Here is a 14,519-nt window from a genome sequence, read left to right as displayed (position 1 = left end):
AAGGTAAGAAGAGCCACATAGGGATCCTCTCCAGGGGTGAATGCCATGAAATCCTTTGTTGTGACCTTGGGTGGTGGTGGTTGTTTTAACTGCAGCATCTCCTTCTCATACCTTTGCTCCTTCTTTTGATGGAGACACTCCATCAAAATTGTGCTTCCTGCTCTTTCTTCCCATGCTTTTGTTCATCCCCATGTTGAAGGAGACGCATTACCTCTAGGAAGTCACACTCCATTTCCTTTAGGTCCAGTTCTCCTAATTTCAACTGGGTCTGGTCTGCAGACATCTGACCAGACATCTGTTTCTAAAGGCTTACAATGTGTTACGTTGAATACAGGTACACATTATCTCCATACCTGTGGAATTCTTTGTGTGAAAGAGTGTACATGCTGATTTGCACAGCTCAACTACTGTGTACACCTTTTACACTGTTACACATACTGTACACTACACATGTAGTGCTTGGAAAGTTCATTTTAAAAAGAAACTAGTTCAAGTGGTTCAAGTTCATCCTCTGCAAAAAATAAACCAGTTGCAGTTTGTCCTTTTACAAAACAAACTAGTTCAGTTCAAGTTCATTCAAATGAAATTTTTAGTTCATAATTGTTTTTTATCCCTAGCAAAATGTGTTTTTCAGCATTAAGAATGTTACAAGCTGCTGTATAGCATCCAGAAGTAATTCTGGAGCCATACACAAAGAATAAGATGCCTGGCATACTAGGTGTCAATGTGTGAAACTTGCTGCATAATTGTTGTATTTCCATGCTACAAAAGCATTGTGCTGCTTAATCTGTACCAGCCACACAGCTGTTAAAAGAAGCACAAGATATCATTCACTTTGTTCCTGTACATGCACTTGTTCCTGTTGGAAGAGACTGAATTTCTTCCTCAGGCGAGACACAAAAAAGTGACTCACATTCATCCCTCCCTTCTTATCATTTAGCAACAGTGATTAAGTGCTAAAAGTGCTTAGCAACAGTATAGCCTTTGTAAATGTTTCATAAGCCTTATAATGCTGCTTCCACTTTTTGTTTTCCAACTTTAGAAATATCCACTTGACTAACTTTTTTTAAAAATAAAGCTAAGAGAGAAAGGGAGTGAACTTGAAGATGAACTAGGAATCATTCGAAGTTCTACCCCTCAAATGAACTTAATTTGTCTTTAATTATGGAAACTACTTTCAGGTTAAGTTTAGAGATTTTTGAATTAGTTCAGTGAACTTGGTTTAACCGAAAGAGATAATTCCTAGAACTGAAAGAGTTCACTACGTGTGTGAATAACCATAGGTTTGTAAACATGAGTACACAAACTGTCCTGAAACCTGGCCTTGTTGTTCAGTCGTTCAGTCGTGTCCGACTCTTCGTGAAACCTGGCCTACACTGAGGTAAGTCCCAATAGTGCACACAACAAGCAGCATAGCGTAAGCAGAAAGTGCTACTGACAACAGTCCCAATGGCAACAATAGAGAGGAGTCAATGATCAAATGCAGGTTCAGGTCCAATGCAAAGAGAAAGGTTCAATCTGTACAGACAGGTTCCTGTCTCTGAAAAAGATTCAGGAATGGAATCCTAGGGTTAGTCCTGAAATCACAGTCCAGTATAGTTCCCAAAACATTTAAGCCATGGTCTATCAATCATGAAAGTCTCTGCCTTGCTCCTGTTTTTATTCCTCTCAAACAAATCAGCCAAACCAACTCCACCTTTTTAAAAAACGTCACTGCTGTCACTCTGTGGATATATTTTCCCCGTCTCTGCTCACACCAAACAGCCCTTCTGAACTTAGAATCATACAATTGTAGAGTTAAAAAGGACCCCAAGGGACATCTAGTTCAATCCCCCTGCAATGCAGGAATCTCAACTAAAGCCTCCCATGAAAGAGTCTCCACCACTTTCCGAGGAAGTCTGTTTGACAGTGGAACCTCTTTTGTTGTTGTTGTTGTTCAGTCGTTCAGTCGTGTCCGACTCTTCGTGACCCCATGGACCAGAGCACACCAGGCACGCCTATCTTTCACTGCCTCTCGCAGTTTGGCCAAACTCATGTTAGTCGCTTCAAGAACACTGTCCAACCATCTCATCCTCTGTCGTCTCCTTCTCCTTGTGCCCTCCATCTTTCCCAACATCAGGGTCTTTTCTAGGGAGTCTTCTCTTCTCATGAGGTGGCCAAAGTACTGGAGCCTCAACTTCAGGATCTGTCCTTCTAGTGAGCACTCAGGGCCGATTTCTTTGAGAATGGATAGGTTTGATCTTCTTGCAGTCCATGGGACTCTCAAGAGTCTCCTCCAGCACCATAATTCAAAAGCATCAATTCTTCGGCGATCAGCCTTCTTTATGGTCCAGCTCTCACTTCCGTACATTACTACTGGGAAAACCATAGCTTTAACTATACGGACCTTTGTCGGCAAGGTGATGTATTTGCTTTTTAAGATGCTGTCTAGGTTTGTCATTGCTTTTCTCCCAAGAAGCAGGCGTCTTCTAATTTTGTGACTGCTGTCACCATCTGCAGTGATCATGGAACCCAAGAAAGTGAAATCTCTCACTGCCTCCATTTCTTCCCCTTCTATTTGCCAGGAGGTGATGGGACCAGTGGTCATGATCTTAGTTTTTTTTAATGTTGAGCTTCAGACCATATTTTGCGCTCTCCTCTTTCACCCTCATTAAAAGGTTCTTTAATTCCTCCTCACTTTCTGCCATCAAGGTTGTATCATCAGCATATCTGAGGTTGTTGATATTTTTTTCCAGCAATCTTAATTCCGGTTTGGGATTCATCCAGCCCAGCCTTTCGCATGATGAATTCTGCATATAAGTTAAATAAGCAGGGAGACAATATACAGCCTTGTCGTACTCCTTTTGAACCAATAAGTTATTCCATATCCAGTTCTAACTGTAGCTTCTTGTCCCACATAGAGATTTCTCAGGAGACGGATGAGATGATCAGGCACTCCCATTTCTTTAAGAACTTGCCATAGTTTGCTGTGGTCGACACAGTCAAATGCTTTTGCGTAGTCAATGAAGCTGAAGTAAATGTTTTTCTGGAACTCTCTAGCTTTCTCCATAATCCAGCGCATGTTTGCAATTTGGTCTCTGGTTCCTCTGCCCCTTCGAAATCCAGCTTGCACTTCTGGGAGTTCTCGGTCCACATACTGCTTAAGCTTGCATTGTAGAATTTTAAGCATAACCTTGCTAGTGTGTTAAATGAGTGCAATTGTGCGGTAGTTGGAGCGTGGAACTTCTTACCTCTAGAAAATTCTTTGTGGTTTTTAGTTGGAATCTCCTTTATTGTAACTTGAATCTATTGGTTTGGGTCCTACCCTCCAGAGCAAGAGAAAACAAGCTTGCTCCATCTTCCATGTGACAGCCCTTTAGATATTTGAAGATGGCTATCATATCTCCTCTTAGTCTCTTCTTTTCTTCCAGTATTAGATAAAGTGGCACAGCATTCAGACACAGGGTGAATAATAAGGTTTCAGACCATATTATGATTTTACTTAAGAATTAACAAAACAAAAAGTTAAGCAGGTTGAGGAAATAATTTTCAGGGCAAAAGACTCTAATTTTATAGTTTGTGTAGTTATCCATTAGAGTTTAGAGATAAAAGCATCCAGCTATACCTATTCTAGAATGTTTCTTGAATCAAGCCAATACTTTTCACCCCACAGTTCAGCTTGTGGATCCCTTTGTGGTCCTATCTTGGTTCCTTCCTCCTGCAGTATCCAACTGTAAACTCCAACACTTTCCAGTGCTCATGCAGTCTTAAAAACTGTTTATCCCTCTTATTCTCTTGCAGCTCTTAAACTCCAGCTCTTTACAACAAACTCCTCGATGTTTGGGCTAACTTCCAGCACTTTAATCAATCAGTAGATGAGTAGTATCTTAGTTAAGTTTCTACTTCCCCTTAATTGCCATGTTCTTAGGAAGAACTTTTGAATCTCCTGTGCAAAACATATCCTCTTAAACTTTTGACCCTACTGTGAACAGTATTCTGAGCAAAACATTCCCTTGAACTTTTAACATTCGTGTGAGTTGTTTTTTTAACCTTCTTATGCATGAGAGCCTTTAGAGCAAAACCATTCTGTAACCCATTACTTGCATACAAAAACACAAACACAAAATGCTGAAAGCCCTATTCCTTCACAAGGGCATTTTAATACCTGCCTCTTATTGTTTCCACATCATACAAGCCTCCCAGCTTCCTCTAAAAGCATGTTTGGCACCCAATTTTGACATTCAGCACAAAGAACAATTCAGATCCATACCTTGTACTAATTGCAGCACATAGGAAATGAATCCAAATGTTGCCTTTTTTGCTTTCAAAGGTAAAATGGTCATTTCCCCCCCTTCTTCCTATTAACCTTTGGTGCAACCTCGAATCTGTTTTGCACCTAGCATGGTCTAAGCTAATATTTTTTATTTAATTACTTTCATATCCTGCTTATCTTTCATGATGGATCTCAGAGTGGTGTGTGTGGAGTCCTCAAGTGGCTGCCAATCCAGGCACTGATCTAATAAAGATATTATCCTATCTTTATTTTGGGATTTCTCCCTCTCTAGTACATCAGCACAACTAGCTATATTTTCTCCTTTGGTACAACAATGTTTAAGAACCAAGAAATCTAATTTACAGTCCAAGGTACATGAGAAACTGTTAGGCATTATGGATGATCTGTGGCTGTCGACATCAGTACATAAATTATAGTTGCCTGGGGTGTGCTGCTGTATAAAACCTTATGAGCTGCATATTTCAAATGTTACTCCTTTTTCGGAGGAAAATATCTGTAACCTTGCCTTCAGAGCATTAAACTACTTCTCTATAGTCACACAGAAACACACATATGTATTATAGACTCAAAGGTATATCATTCACCCACACAACCACCATTATTTTGCAGCAAACTGAATCTAAGGCACATTGATGATAATTCCCTGTTTGAATAAGAACTGATGAGAATTTCCTGGCAGAAACTCCTGGTTGGATGAGGAATTACATCATACTATTCCCCGACAGAGGAGGAGTGACCAGCTGGTTCAGGAAGACCAGTGGTGCAAGCCATAGAGGGACTGAACCTAGGCCTTGCTACCAGGCTGAGCCAGTCAGCCAGCAGCCCCTTTGACCAGAGAACCAAAACAGGCCCCCAAGAGGCAGCACCTCTTGAACCAGATTCACCCTGAGGAACTGTTCCTTCTGTACCCCAGAGGCCTCATGCTAACTGTGCTGGCATTTGGAGTTAAAACGCTAACCAGAAGTTGAACTTAATATTGTGCATTCCTACTGAAGGGACACACTTAACTTGGATAGAAACATGATGAGACTCTGAGTTTAGGAAAATAAGAAAGTTACATTCATTCTGGAAAGTATATGCTGGCTAAGAAAGATCCTAGCTAAGGTGACATTGCCTTGAGCCATGGTTGCTCTTGTACCTCAGTAAGCAGGACAGAGATGTATCCTCTCCTAAGGTGAGGATGAAGAAGCAGGAAGCAGGTAATGAGGTCAAAAACCCTATCAGTCTAGCACCTGAGAAACACAGGTTAGGTCAGAAAGGACAGTTGAGGAAACTTGGAGGTTCCTCCCTCCCTCTACTTTTTCCTATGCAGGCACATCAGCCTCCAAGGAGAGTTGCATCCCAATGCTTCCAATAGACTGAGAGGTGACAGCGTGCAAGGCTCAAAGATAAAGGACTCCTCTTTAAAGTCACTCTACTTTTTGTGAAAGGGGGAGAGATCAAGACGTATAGAAGGCCTCAGTTGAACTCCAGACCTTGTCAGGAGGGTAAGATTAATAGCCATAATGGCAGTATGTTGCCTCCAGGATCAAAAGCAGCACTGCTTCTCAATACAGTCACTTGGGAACTACAGGAGATGGCTACTGCCCTCATGTCATGATGCTGAGCCTTTCAAGAGACATCAGGGCTAGCCACTGTGGGAAACAGGACTAGATAGGACTTTGCTCTGATCCAAGAGAATTATTTCTGCTTAGACTTACCCAAGCTCATGCAACTCCAGCCTGATACTATCTGCTTAAGCAAGCCACCTTCAGAGGTTTGTTGTGGCTGTAGGATCCTGCTCATTTTTAGTTCAGCAACAGAACAAACTAGTTTAAATGTCGTTATTGATGTAAGGTACACAGATCTAGTTGGTAGATCAGGAAGATCTTTCTGTTCTTCTCTACTATGCTGGTTTCTGTCCACAGATTACCCCCTCCATGCCATTCCAAACAAACTGATACAAATCTAGATCATGTACATCATTCAAGAGTCTCCCACATGGCTCTTCCTTAACAAACTGCACCAGCTTAGCCCCACATGTGAAGTGTCACTTTGCATTTAAAAATTTCTCCCCAATTTAAGAACAACCAATGAAGAAGCCCAGTTCCAGATTTCAACTTTTTCACAGGAATATAAGTATTTGTACATCTAGCCCAGTGTTAAATATTGACTAGCTTTCCAACGTCTTATCGGCCACCTGGATCTCCCCCATGCCCTCCAAAATGGATTGAACTTAGGACCTTCTGCATCCAAACTATGAGCTTACCATTTGAGCTACAGTTCCTTCCACAGCAGTCAGAGCCTATTCTGTTATAGCCCCTGAATTCTTCGGGCAAGGGAATAGGAAGCTGCCTTTTACTGAGTCAGGCCATTAGTTCACCCAGCTTAGTATCATTGACATTGACTGCCAGAGGCTCTTCAGGGTTTCAGGCAAGACCTTCCTATCTGTAGACGCTGGAGACTTAAATGTTGTTCTACCGCTAAGCTGTTATGGCCTTTCCATAAATTATGGTCCTATGCCTGAAAACACCCCAAAGACACATAGCCTTTCCTGCGTGTAGCAAACTAGTGCATCAGCATACATCACCCTGTGTATGGTGTGCTCATTTACCACATGTGGGGAGTCTTTATGGCATGAAAGTTTCATTTATATACAACTTTTTAGCCCAAAGGTCCCCAAACTGGTGAACAAGATTAACACATATGAACTCAAAAGAAACATACAATAAAAGTACAAGATATACATCAATCAAAACAACATAAAATAGCATCAGAATTCAATCAAAAATACAGAAATATCATAGAATGTGACCATGAGCTCCTGAGACTATTCTACATGGGGCCATTTATCTTTCAAAAGGAAGTACCCTTCTTTGTCAGAGCTTCCCCAAAAAGCTATAAAAAGTCAACCCCTTTCCTCCCACTACTGCAGCACTCTTCCTGTTGTTTCAAATGTAAACAAATGTAAACTACTTTTTATTAATTTATTGGACATTTTTGCATGTCAATGCTATTTCATGACTGAAAACAGTATATATGTGTAAATGACCTATGCAGCAAATCTAAAATATCTGTTTATTGCTTTATTTTAAGCGTGGAGAAGACCAGGCAATATTCCCCAAAGAAGTTATAAAGGATCATTTAATTCCACACACACACACACACACACACACACCCCATTCCCACCCGTGTAGTGGTTGAGTACCTTCAATTTGGAAAGCAGTTTTCAGTAGTAAAGAAAACACACAAAACACTTACCTGCTCTCAAATGAGACATCTCCTCGGATTACATGAGTGCTTTCCTTGCCAATAAGAAACTTGATTCTATCATAAAAGAGCCTTGGAGGATGCTGAGAGAAAGGAGGCTGGCTCTGCTGAATGAGGTCAAGGGGATCAGGGGACCCTTGACAGAGCGGGCTTGAATAGCAATTGCTTTGCTGGCAGCAGTCAGGGTCTATACAGTCTGTCAAACCATCTGAAATGGATAATACAGGAAATATGTTGCAATACAGGAGTCAAAGGATCGACGGCTGGGAAGAATGCATTATTTATTTATTTACCTGCATTTACGATCTCTTCCTAGGAAACATCTCAAAGAGACTTAACAATAGAAACACCATGGATAAAAAATATATACGTATAAGACAATTTCAGCATTCCTCACCATCCATCCATACATCTATCTCCTACTTTTTCTCCGCACAATGAAGTACCTGTACAAGAAGGGGAAGGGTGAATCTCCAATGGGGCATGATAAAAGGCTAGGTGGCCCATAGTTGGAGGTAACGGCCCCTGGACTGGTGGTAAGTAAAGAGGTAGGCAGGTGGGGGCCAGATGTGGGGAGAGTTTAGAATGAAGTTGGTGGTGCAATAGCCAAAAGAAGAATGGAGAATGAGCATTCACACTTTACATTGTGGGTGCCCTTTACGGGATCGCACGTGGTGCTACAGTTCCCAGGGAGCTTACTGGCAAACAGGGGCTGGCTTGACTCTCAGTGTTAATTTTTGGAGGTTCACACCCAGCCTCAGTAATCAAGTTTCTTGCTGGGAGGTGGGGCCAGCCCCATGTATAAATAGGGGGTGGAGCCAACAATAGTCAGGCAATCAGCTCAGGAGATTCACCCTCCCTACCCTCCCTTTGTTTAATGCTTCTTGTTTGCAGGTTAACTTCTTTTTCCTGTTTAGTGAGCACTGCTGCGGTCTTTGACTGGTTGCTGTTGAGGGAACAGGAAGAAATTTTCCGGCAGGTTTTGTCTTCCCCGTAGCAATTCGTCACAACTTTGGCAGTTATGGCCTCGGGTGGAATCCTTTTCTTCCTTATATGGGGGCGGGGCATAAAGTGGTGACCCACCCCCCTGCAGCGGCGATTCCAGGATCCCCCTCTTAAAGGGATTATATATATATATGGGTGTCACTGGCCATACACTTAAAGGTCATCAGTGAACTACCCTGCATGTGGGGATATGGGCTTGGCTGCCTGCTACACTTACATCTCACAGAGCACCCCCATATTCCATTTACCCTGATGAGGCCCAGTTTCCCCGCCTGGGGGGCTGGGAGGGATACATGCCCAAGGCCTAAGCCAAGGTCTTCCTACATTCGGAAGTTTAATAAAGTTGTTTCCTAATTTTAATTCCATAACACGTTGTCAGAGTCTTTATTCCTTCCTTATGATCCCTGGGGAGTGGGGCTGTCGCCACCTGGTCACACAATGCAGGAAGGTAAACAAACTGAAAGCAGAGTAGCGAGGTAAGGAAAGCACTTCCTATTCAATATGAAATGAGGAAAAGAGAAAAAAAAGGAGATACATGTTGGACTGCTGTGTAAGATCAGTAAGCAGAAGAATTAAGGACAGAGATAAGCAGCTTACAATGTGAGATAGGAAGATCAGAAAATAATACTGTGCAATAATCTATATGTGAAAGAATGATAAGCTGAGTTAAAAGTTTTATCTACATCAGTAAGGAAAAAACAATGGAGAAGGAAGGAAGGAAGGATATTAAAAGTTGGAAAGCTAGGTTCAAGTTTGGCTAGAGTATTTGGGATGGAATGACAGCAAGTTCCTATATATTTTCTGCCCTGTGTTGTAAAGGTAAGGTAAATGACCCCCTGGACAGTTAAGTCCAGTCAAAGGCGACAATCGGGTGCAGTGCTCATCTCGCTTTTCAGGCCGAGGGAGCTGGCATTTGTCCACAGCTTTCCAGGTCATGTGGCCAGCATGACTAAACCGCTTCTGGCGCAAGAGGACACCGTGACGAGTGTCAGAGCACACAGAAACGTTTACCTTCCTGCCGCAGCAGTACCTATTAATCTACTTGTACTTGTATGCTGTCAAACCACTTAGTTGGCAGAAGCTGGGACAGAGCAATGGGAGCTCACCCCGTTGTGCTGATTCGAACTGCCAATCTTCCAATTGGCAAGCCCAAGTGGCTCAGTGGTTTAGACTACAGCCTAATATACAACACAGTGATATTTTTCTAATAAAAGAGGTGCCTGAACTCACCATGAATGCCTCCCTTGTTCTATTATTATTATTATTATTATTATTATTATTATTATTATTATTATTATTATTATACTGCCCTATACCTGGGGGTCTCAGGGCGGTTCACAGAATAAAATCAAGTTATAAAACCATAAAATGTGAGCATCTTTCCTTAGCATATATTGACATAGCACATGACCCAGACAGAATTGGCTCAGGATCTTTTTATTGGTTCAGGATCATCAAAGCAGGCTGGGGGGTTTCTTTGTCTGCCTGTCCTCTGATGGTGACACTGCTTTTGACATGGAAGGGTTTGCCAAACTGTAGAAAATATCATTCTCAGTTTGACGTGGCTTTCTTTCGGCTTTCTTCAGAGCAGAAGTAGCTTTACGCCTAGCATGTTCCTTGAGAGCCTTCTTAAGTTTAGCCTTGATAGCAGCCCTCTTCTTTAGTTTGGCGTGCAGAAGGCCTGAGCGAGGACGAGTGTAATGCTGCTTCTTCTTCCTTGGCCTGCTCACCCGTGAGGGTTTCCTGCTATAGGCTTTACTCCTCTGGGAGCACGTGGTATGCTTGGGCTTGTGTGCTGAAAGGACGTTGGCCCTCATCCGCCTGTTGAAATACCGGGACATGGACTGGCGCCTCTTTTGATAGCGGCTCCTTGCATACTTCACTATGCGTCTTGTCTTTGCTTTCTTCTTTCGCCTGGAATGCAGCCTTCTTCGTCTGCTCAGGATCTTCCGGGATTTCTTCTGCCTCCTTCTCTGGGAGTAAGCCTTCCTATGTCTTTGGACAGCTGACATGGCTTTGCTGTTTCTCTGCCTTTCTGTTCAGCTTAGCTGCCCTACTGCAAGTGACAGTGACCACACCCCAGCTGTGCTCTTATATAGTGGAAGGCATTCAAATGAGGGACCGGCTTCGGGTGCTGTGATTGGCTGGGTGGAACAATAGTCCAGTGAAGTATGTAATAATGCTTAACTGTGAAATATTTCCTTCATGGTGAAATCACAGTAATCCCCCCCCCCCGGTCTGACCCTGTGTTGAAGGGGGGGGGGGGAAACAGCCGTTGTCATGGCAGAAATAAAAATGAATTTCTGGAATTCTGGTCATCCTATAATGAGCCAATATATGGGCCTCTATTAATGGTCTTCTAAAGGTATCACTTGGATTGGTGCCATTATTATACAGAGAAAATGCTGGTTATTACTTGAATTAATGTCCCAGCCATGTTTTGATTAGTTATGCCAGCTTTTTTTGTTGAAATGGACAAGACACAATAGAATGTGTGGCCTCTGCTTCTTTCCATGATTGAGAAACTGTAGGAAATAATCACTTGCATTTGGGTAGTGACCACAAATCAGTTTTAATGAACATATCAGAGTGCTCTGTAAATGATAGCTAAAAGGTTTATATATCAACCTTTTGTGCTCTTCCACACCTGCCCTATGTTCCTGACCCTTCTTTTGGATTATTTTAGCTTCTTTTAAATTCTTATAGACTTTTATATTCACCTTGTGTTTTAATACCTTTTAGCTTTCTAAGCTTCTGAGCATTAAAACACAGCCCTGTGCCTGGAAAGCGCAGTGTGGATGACACCCCTCTTCAGAGGTGTTGTCAAAATGTGTGACATGCATAATACAAAATTCTAGCCTGGTGATGTTTTGTTAAAGTGGTGCCCATTCCCCAAAAGACAAGTTCATGAACACAATGGACCTTCTGCCTGATATTTAGTGCCATTATTTTCAAAATGAGCTGGAATTAGAAGCCTCCTTTGACAGACTGCTGGTGTTACTGCTTATGTCTTGAACGACCTTATGAGCTCTTGCATAGGGATGCCGGTGGCACTGTGGTCCAAACCACAGAGCCCAGGGCCCGCCGACCAGACGGCCAGCGGCCCGAATCCCCACAACGGGCCGAACTCCCATCGCTCGGTTCCAGCTCCTGCCCACCTAGCAGTTCGAAATTGCCTTTTGTATATGGTTAAAGGTAAAGGTAAAGGGACCCCTAATGGTTAGGTCCAGTCGTGGACGACTCTGGGGTTGCGGTGCTCATCTCGCTTTATTGGCTGAGGGAGCCGTCGTACAACTTCCAGGTCATGTGGCCAGCATGACTAAGCCGCTTCTGGCGAAACAGAGCAGCACACGGAAATGCTATTTACTTTTCAGGCAGAGTGGTACCAATTTATCTACTTGCACTTTGACGTGCTTTTGAACTGCTAGGTTGGCAGGAGCAGGGACCGAGCAACGGAAGCCCACCCCGCCATGGGGATTCAAACCGCCAACCCTTTGATCGGCAAGCCCTAGGCTCTGTGGTCTAGCCCACAGTGCCACCCATGTCCCTGGTCTATTCTGGAGGCAACTGCAAACATGGCGTGTTGATTCAGACACCAGCACAAGACAGCACAAACCAGAGTTACTGTGACACTAATCCAAAACTAGAAATTGTGACAACAGGGTCCCCTTCTAAACTCAGTACTTCCCTGGCTGCCATGCTCTTGCATCCACACCTTTGTAAGGCAGGAGGATGGGAGCAGAACAATGTGGTCCCCTCCCATGTGACCTCCTTGGTCCCACATGTGAGACTTTATCGCCTCCCTTGAATACAGACAGCCCAAAAATACAGGGGCTACCAGCTGCCGCAGACTGGCTGGTATTCTTGCTGTCGCCATGGCAGCAGCAGAAAAGAAAAGAAAAATACTGTGTGGCCACACTGAATGGCTGCATGGGAGGAGTGTGAGTCAGGCAGTGGGGGCCCTTAACTCTGGTGCTGGTCTTGCACACAAATAAGTAAACACTCACTCACATATTTAAATGAATGTACAGGTGAGAAAACGAAGGGTGAATGCGCAAAAAAGGTATAACACACACAAATTCACATCCATGAATTCAGACAGAAAATTGTTGTATATAGAAATAATCATTTGGACCAATTTTGTAGCTGAGGGTAGGGATGGAAGGACAGAAATTATATTTCATTGGCATTAAAACTATTAGTGTGCCCTCCCTAATTTATACGAGCCCCAACCATGCTGCACCATTATAAGCTTTTTGAATTCTCAGAGCAAAAAAGCATTGCAATCAATAACTGTGATGCACCCACCTGAGAGGTACTGGAACTGAGTTCCAGCTGAAAAAAGCCCTGCTGCCATCTTATAAAATATCAGGGCAGTTATAGCAACATATGATAAACAGCGGCGTAGGAAGGGGGCGGAGGGGGCGTTCTGCCCTGGGTGCCACTCTGGGAGAGGTGACAAGATGGCCCCTGCCTCCCCCCAGCTGTAGAGCGGCTGAGGGCACGCATGGTCCATATGGGCGCAGCTCACACAGTGTCCGTACAGACTGCCGCTCTTGCGTGCCATCCATATGGGCGTCCATATGGGCTGCCGCTCTTGTGTGCTGTCCATACAGGCGTCCGTATGGGCTACCTCTCACATGGCGACTGTACAGGCCGCCGCGTGTGTGCAGTCCATATGGAGTGCGCATGTGCAGTCCATATGGAGTGCGCATGTGCGGCATTCCGTACAGAGTGTGCACGCGTGGGATGCCGCACATGCGCACTCCGTACGGGCTGCGCCGCCCCGGGTGCAGGAGAGGGTTCCTCCGCCACTGATGATAAAACAACAGAACACAAAACAACATTAAAAAACCTTGCAAAACAATTGTTTAAAAATGGTAAAACAAAAGTTATTCGAAACTGCTGTGTAGGCCTGTTGGCATAAAAAAATCTTGAAGAGACACTTAAAAGTCAAAAGTGAGGACGTCTAATGTATCTCTGCTTAAAGAATGTTCCCAAGCATGGAGACGGGCAACACTAAATGCCTAACTTTTGGTTGAGGGAATTTGGGCCTCTGTGGCATGAGGGCCAACTAACATTGCTCCTCTGGATTATCTCAGCTAGGATATAAGGGCTCAGGCAGTCTGTAAAGTATCCAAGATCCAAGTGGTTCAGGGCTTTGTATGTTAACATAAGAGTGTTCAACTTGGCCTGGTGTCAGATGTTTTAGCAGAGGTGTCACATCATCTGCACCAGCTGGAGTTTCAGGGCCGGGGGCAGCCTCACACTGCAGTAATCTAGTCTCAAGGTTACCAATGCTTGGACTCTAGTAGTCAGATCCTCCTGATCCAGATATGGCCACAGCTGGTGTACAAGATGAAGGCACTCCTAGTCACAGAGGGCACTTTGGCCTCTTAACAGCATAGATGTGTCCACAAGCTACATACTTGCTAGGATTGTACCCTTTGTTAGTCCAACCCACTGACATTAACAGACACTGTTTTTAGGATGCTTCCTATACTATTTTTTATAGTACAGATATGTTTGCCATTCAGGGCTCCCCCAGAAGGAAAGGCAGGATATAAAAGCAATACATAACAACATTAAAATTGTTTCAACTTCTGCTGCTGGGATTGTTTTTGATGCCTTGGTTTTGGAGATCTTATTTTGTATGCAAAAACACCAATAAAAACTACCATTGTCTGCTGCTCTTTTTAAAGGGGGGACTTGGGGGGGATTAGCAGGATGGGGGTCAAAGGGGGGCTGTAATTGCGGGTTGTAGGATGGCAAGACTGGGGCCTGGATCAAATTTGGAACACTTCTGCTTTAACTCAATACCAGAATGTCTGGTAATCAGAGTGAATATCTGCTTGGAGGCTTGGACACATCTCTGTAGAGCCACAGCATGCTCTATGTTCTACAGAAAGCTTAGAAGTGATGTGATCCTCACCCAGACTGCTTGCAATCTGCAGTCTTGTTGGTTCTGGTTTTAGGTAGTGCTATTATTCTG

The 14,519-nt window shown here is 43.6% G+C and overlaps 1 protein-coding gene across 14 annotated transcripts in view; it reads right to left on the bottom strand.

Moving 5' to 3' along the window:
* Positions 1 to 14,519, bottom strand: part of TENM1 (teneurin transmembrane protein 1) — a 379,169-nt gene that overhangs the window by 102,426 nt on the left and 262,224 nt on the right. For all 14 annotated transcript variants that reach the window (XM_033137208.1, XM_033137217.1, XM_033137214.1 and 11 more), the window contains one exon: positions 7,514 to 7,730. In XM_033137208.1, the coding sequence (XP_032993099.1) occupies positions 7,514 to 7,730 (217 nt within the window). The remainder of the gene's footprint in view (positions 1 to 7,513; positions 7,731 to 14,519) is intronic.

Source organism: Lacerta agilis, chromosome Z, assembly GCF_009819535.1.
Source record: "Lacerta agilis isolate rLacAgi1 chromosome Z, rLacAgi1.pri, whole genome shotgun sequence".
In the NCBI taxonomy this organism is placed as follows: Eukaryota; Metazoa; Chordata; class Lepidosauria; order Squamata; family Lacertidae; genus Lacerta; species Lacerta agilis.
The sequence above is the reverse complement of the archived record's forward strand: the minus strand, read 5'-3'. Positions and strand labels throughout refer to the sequence as shown.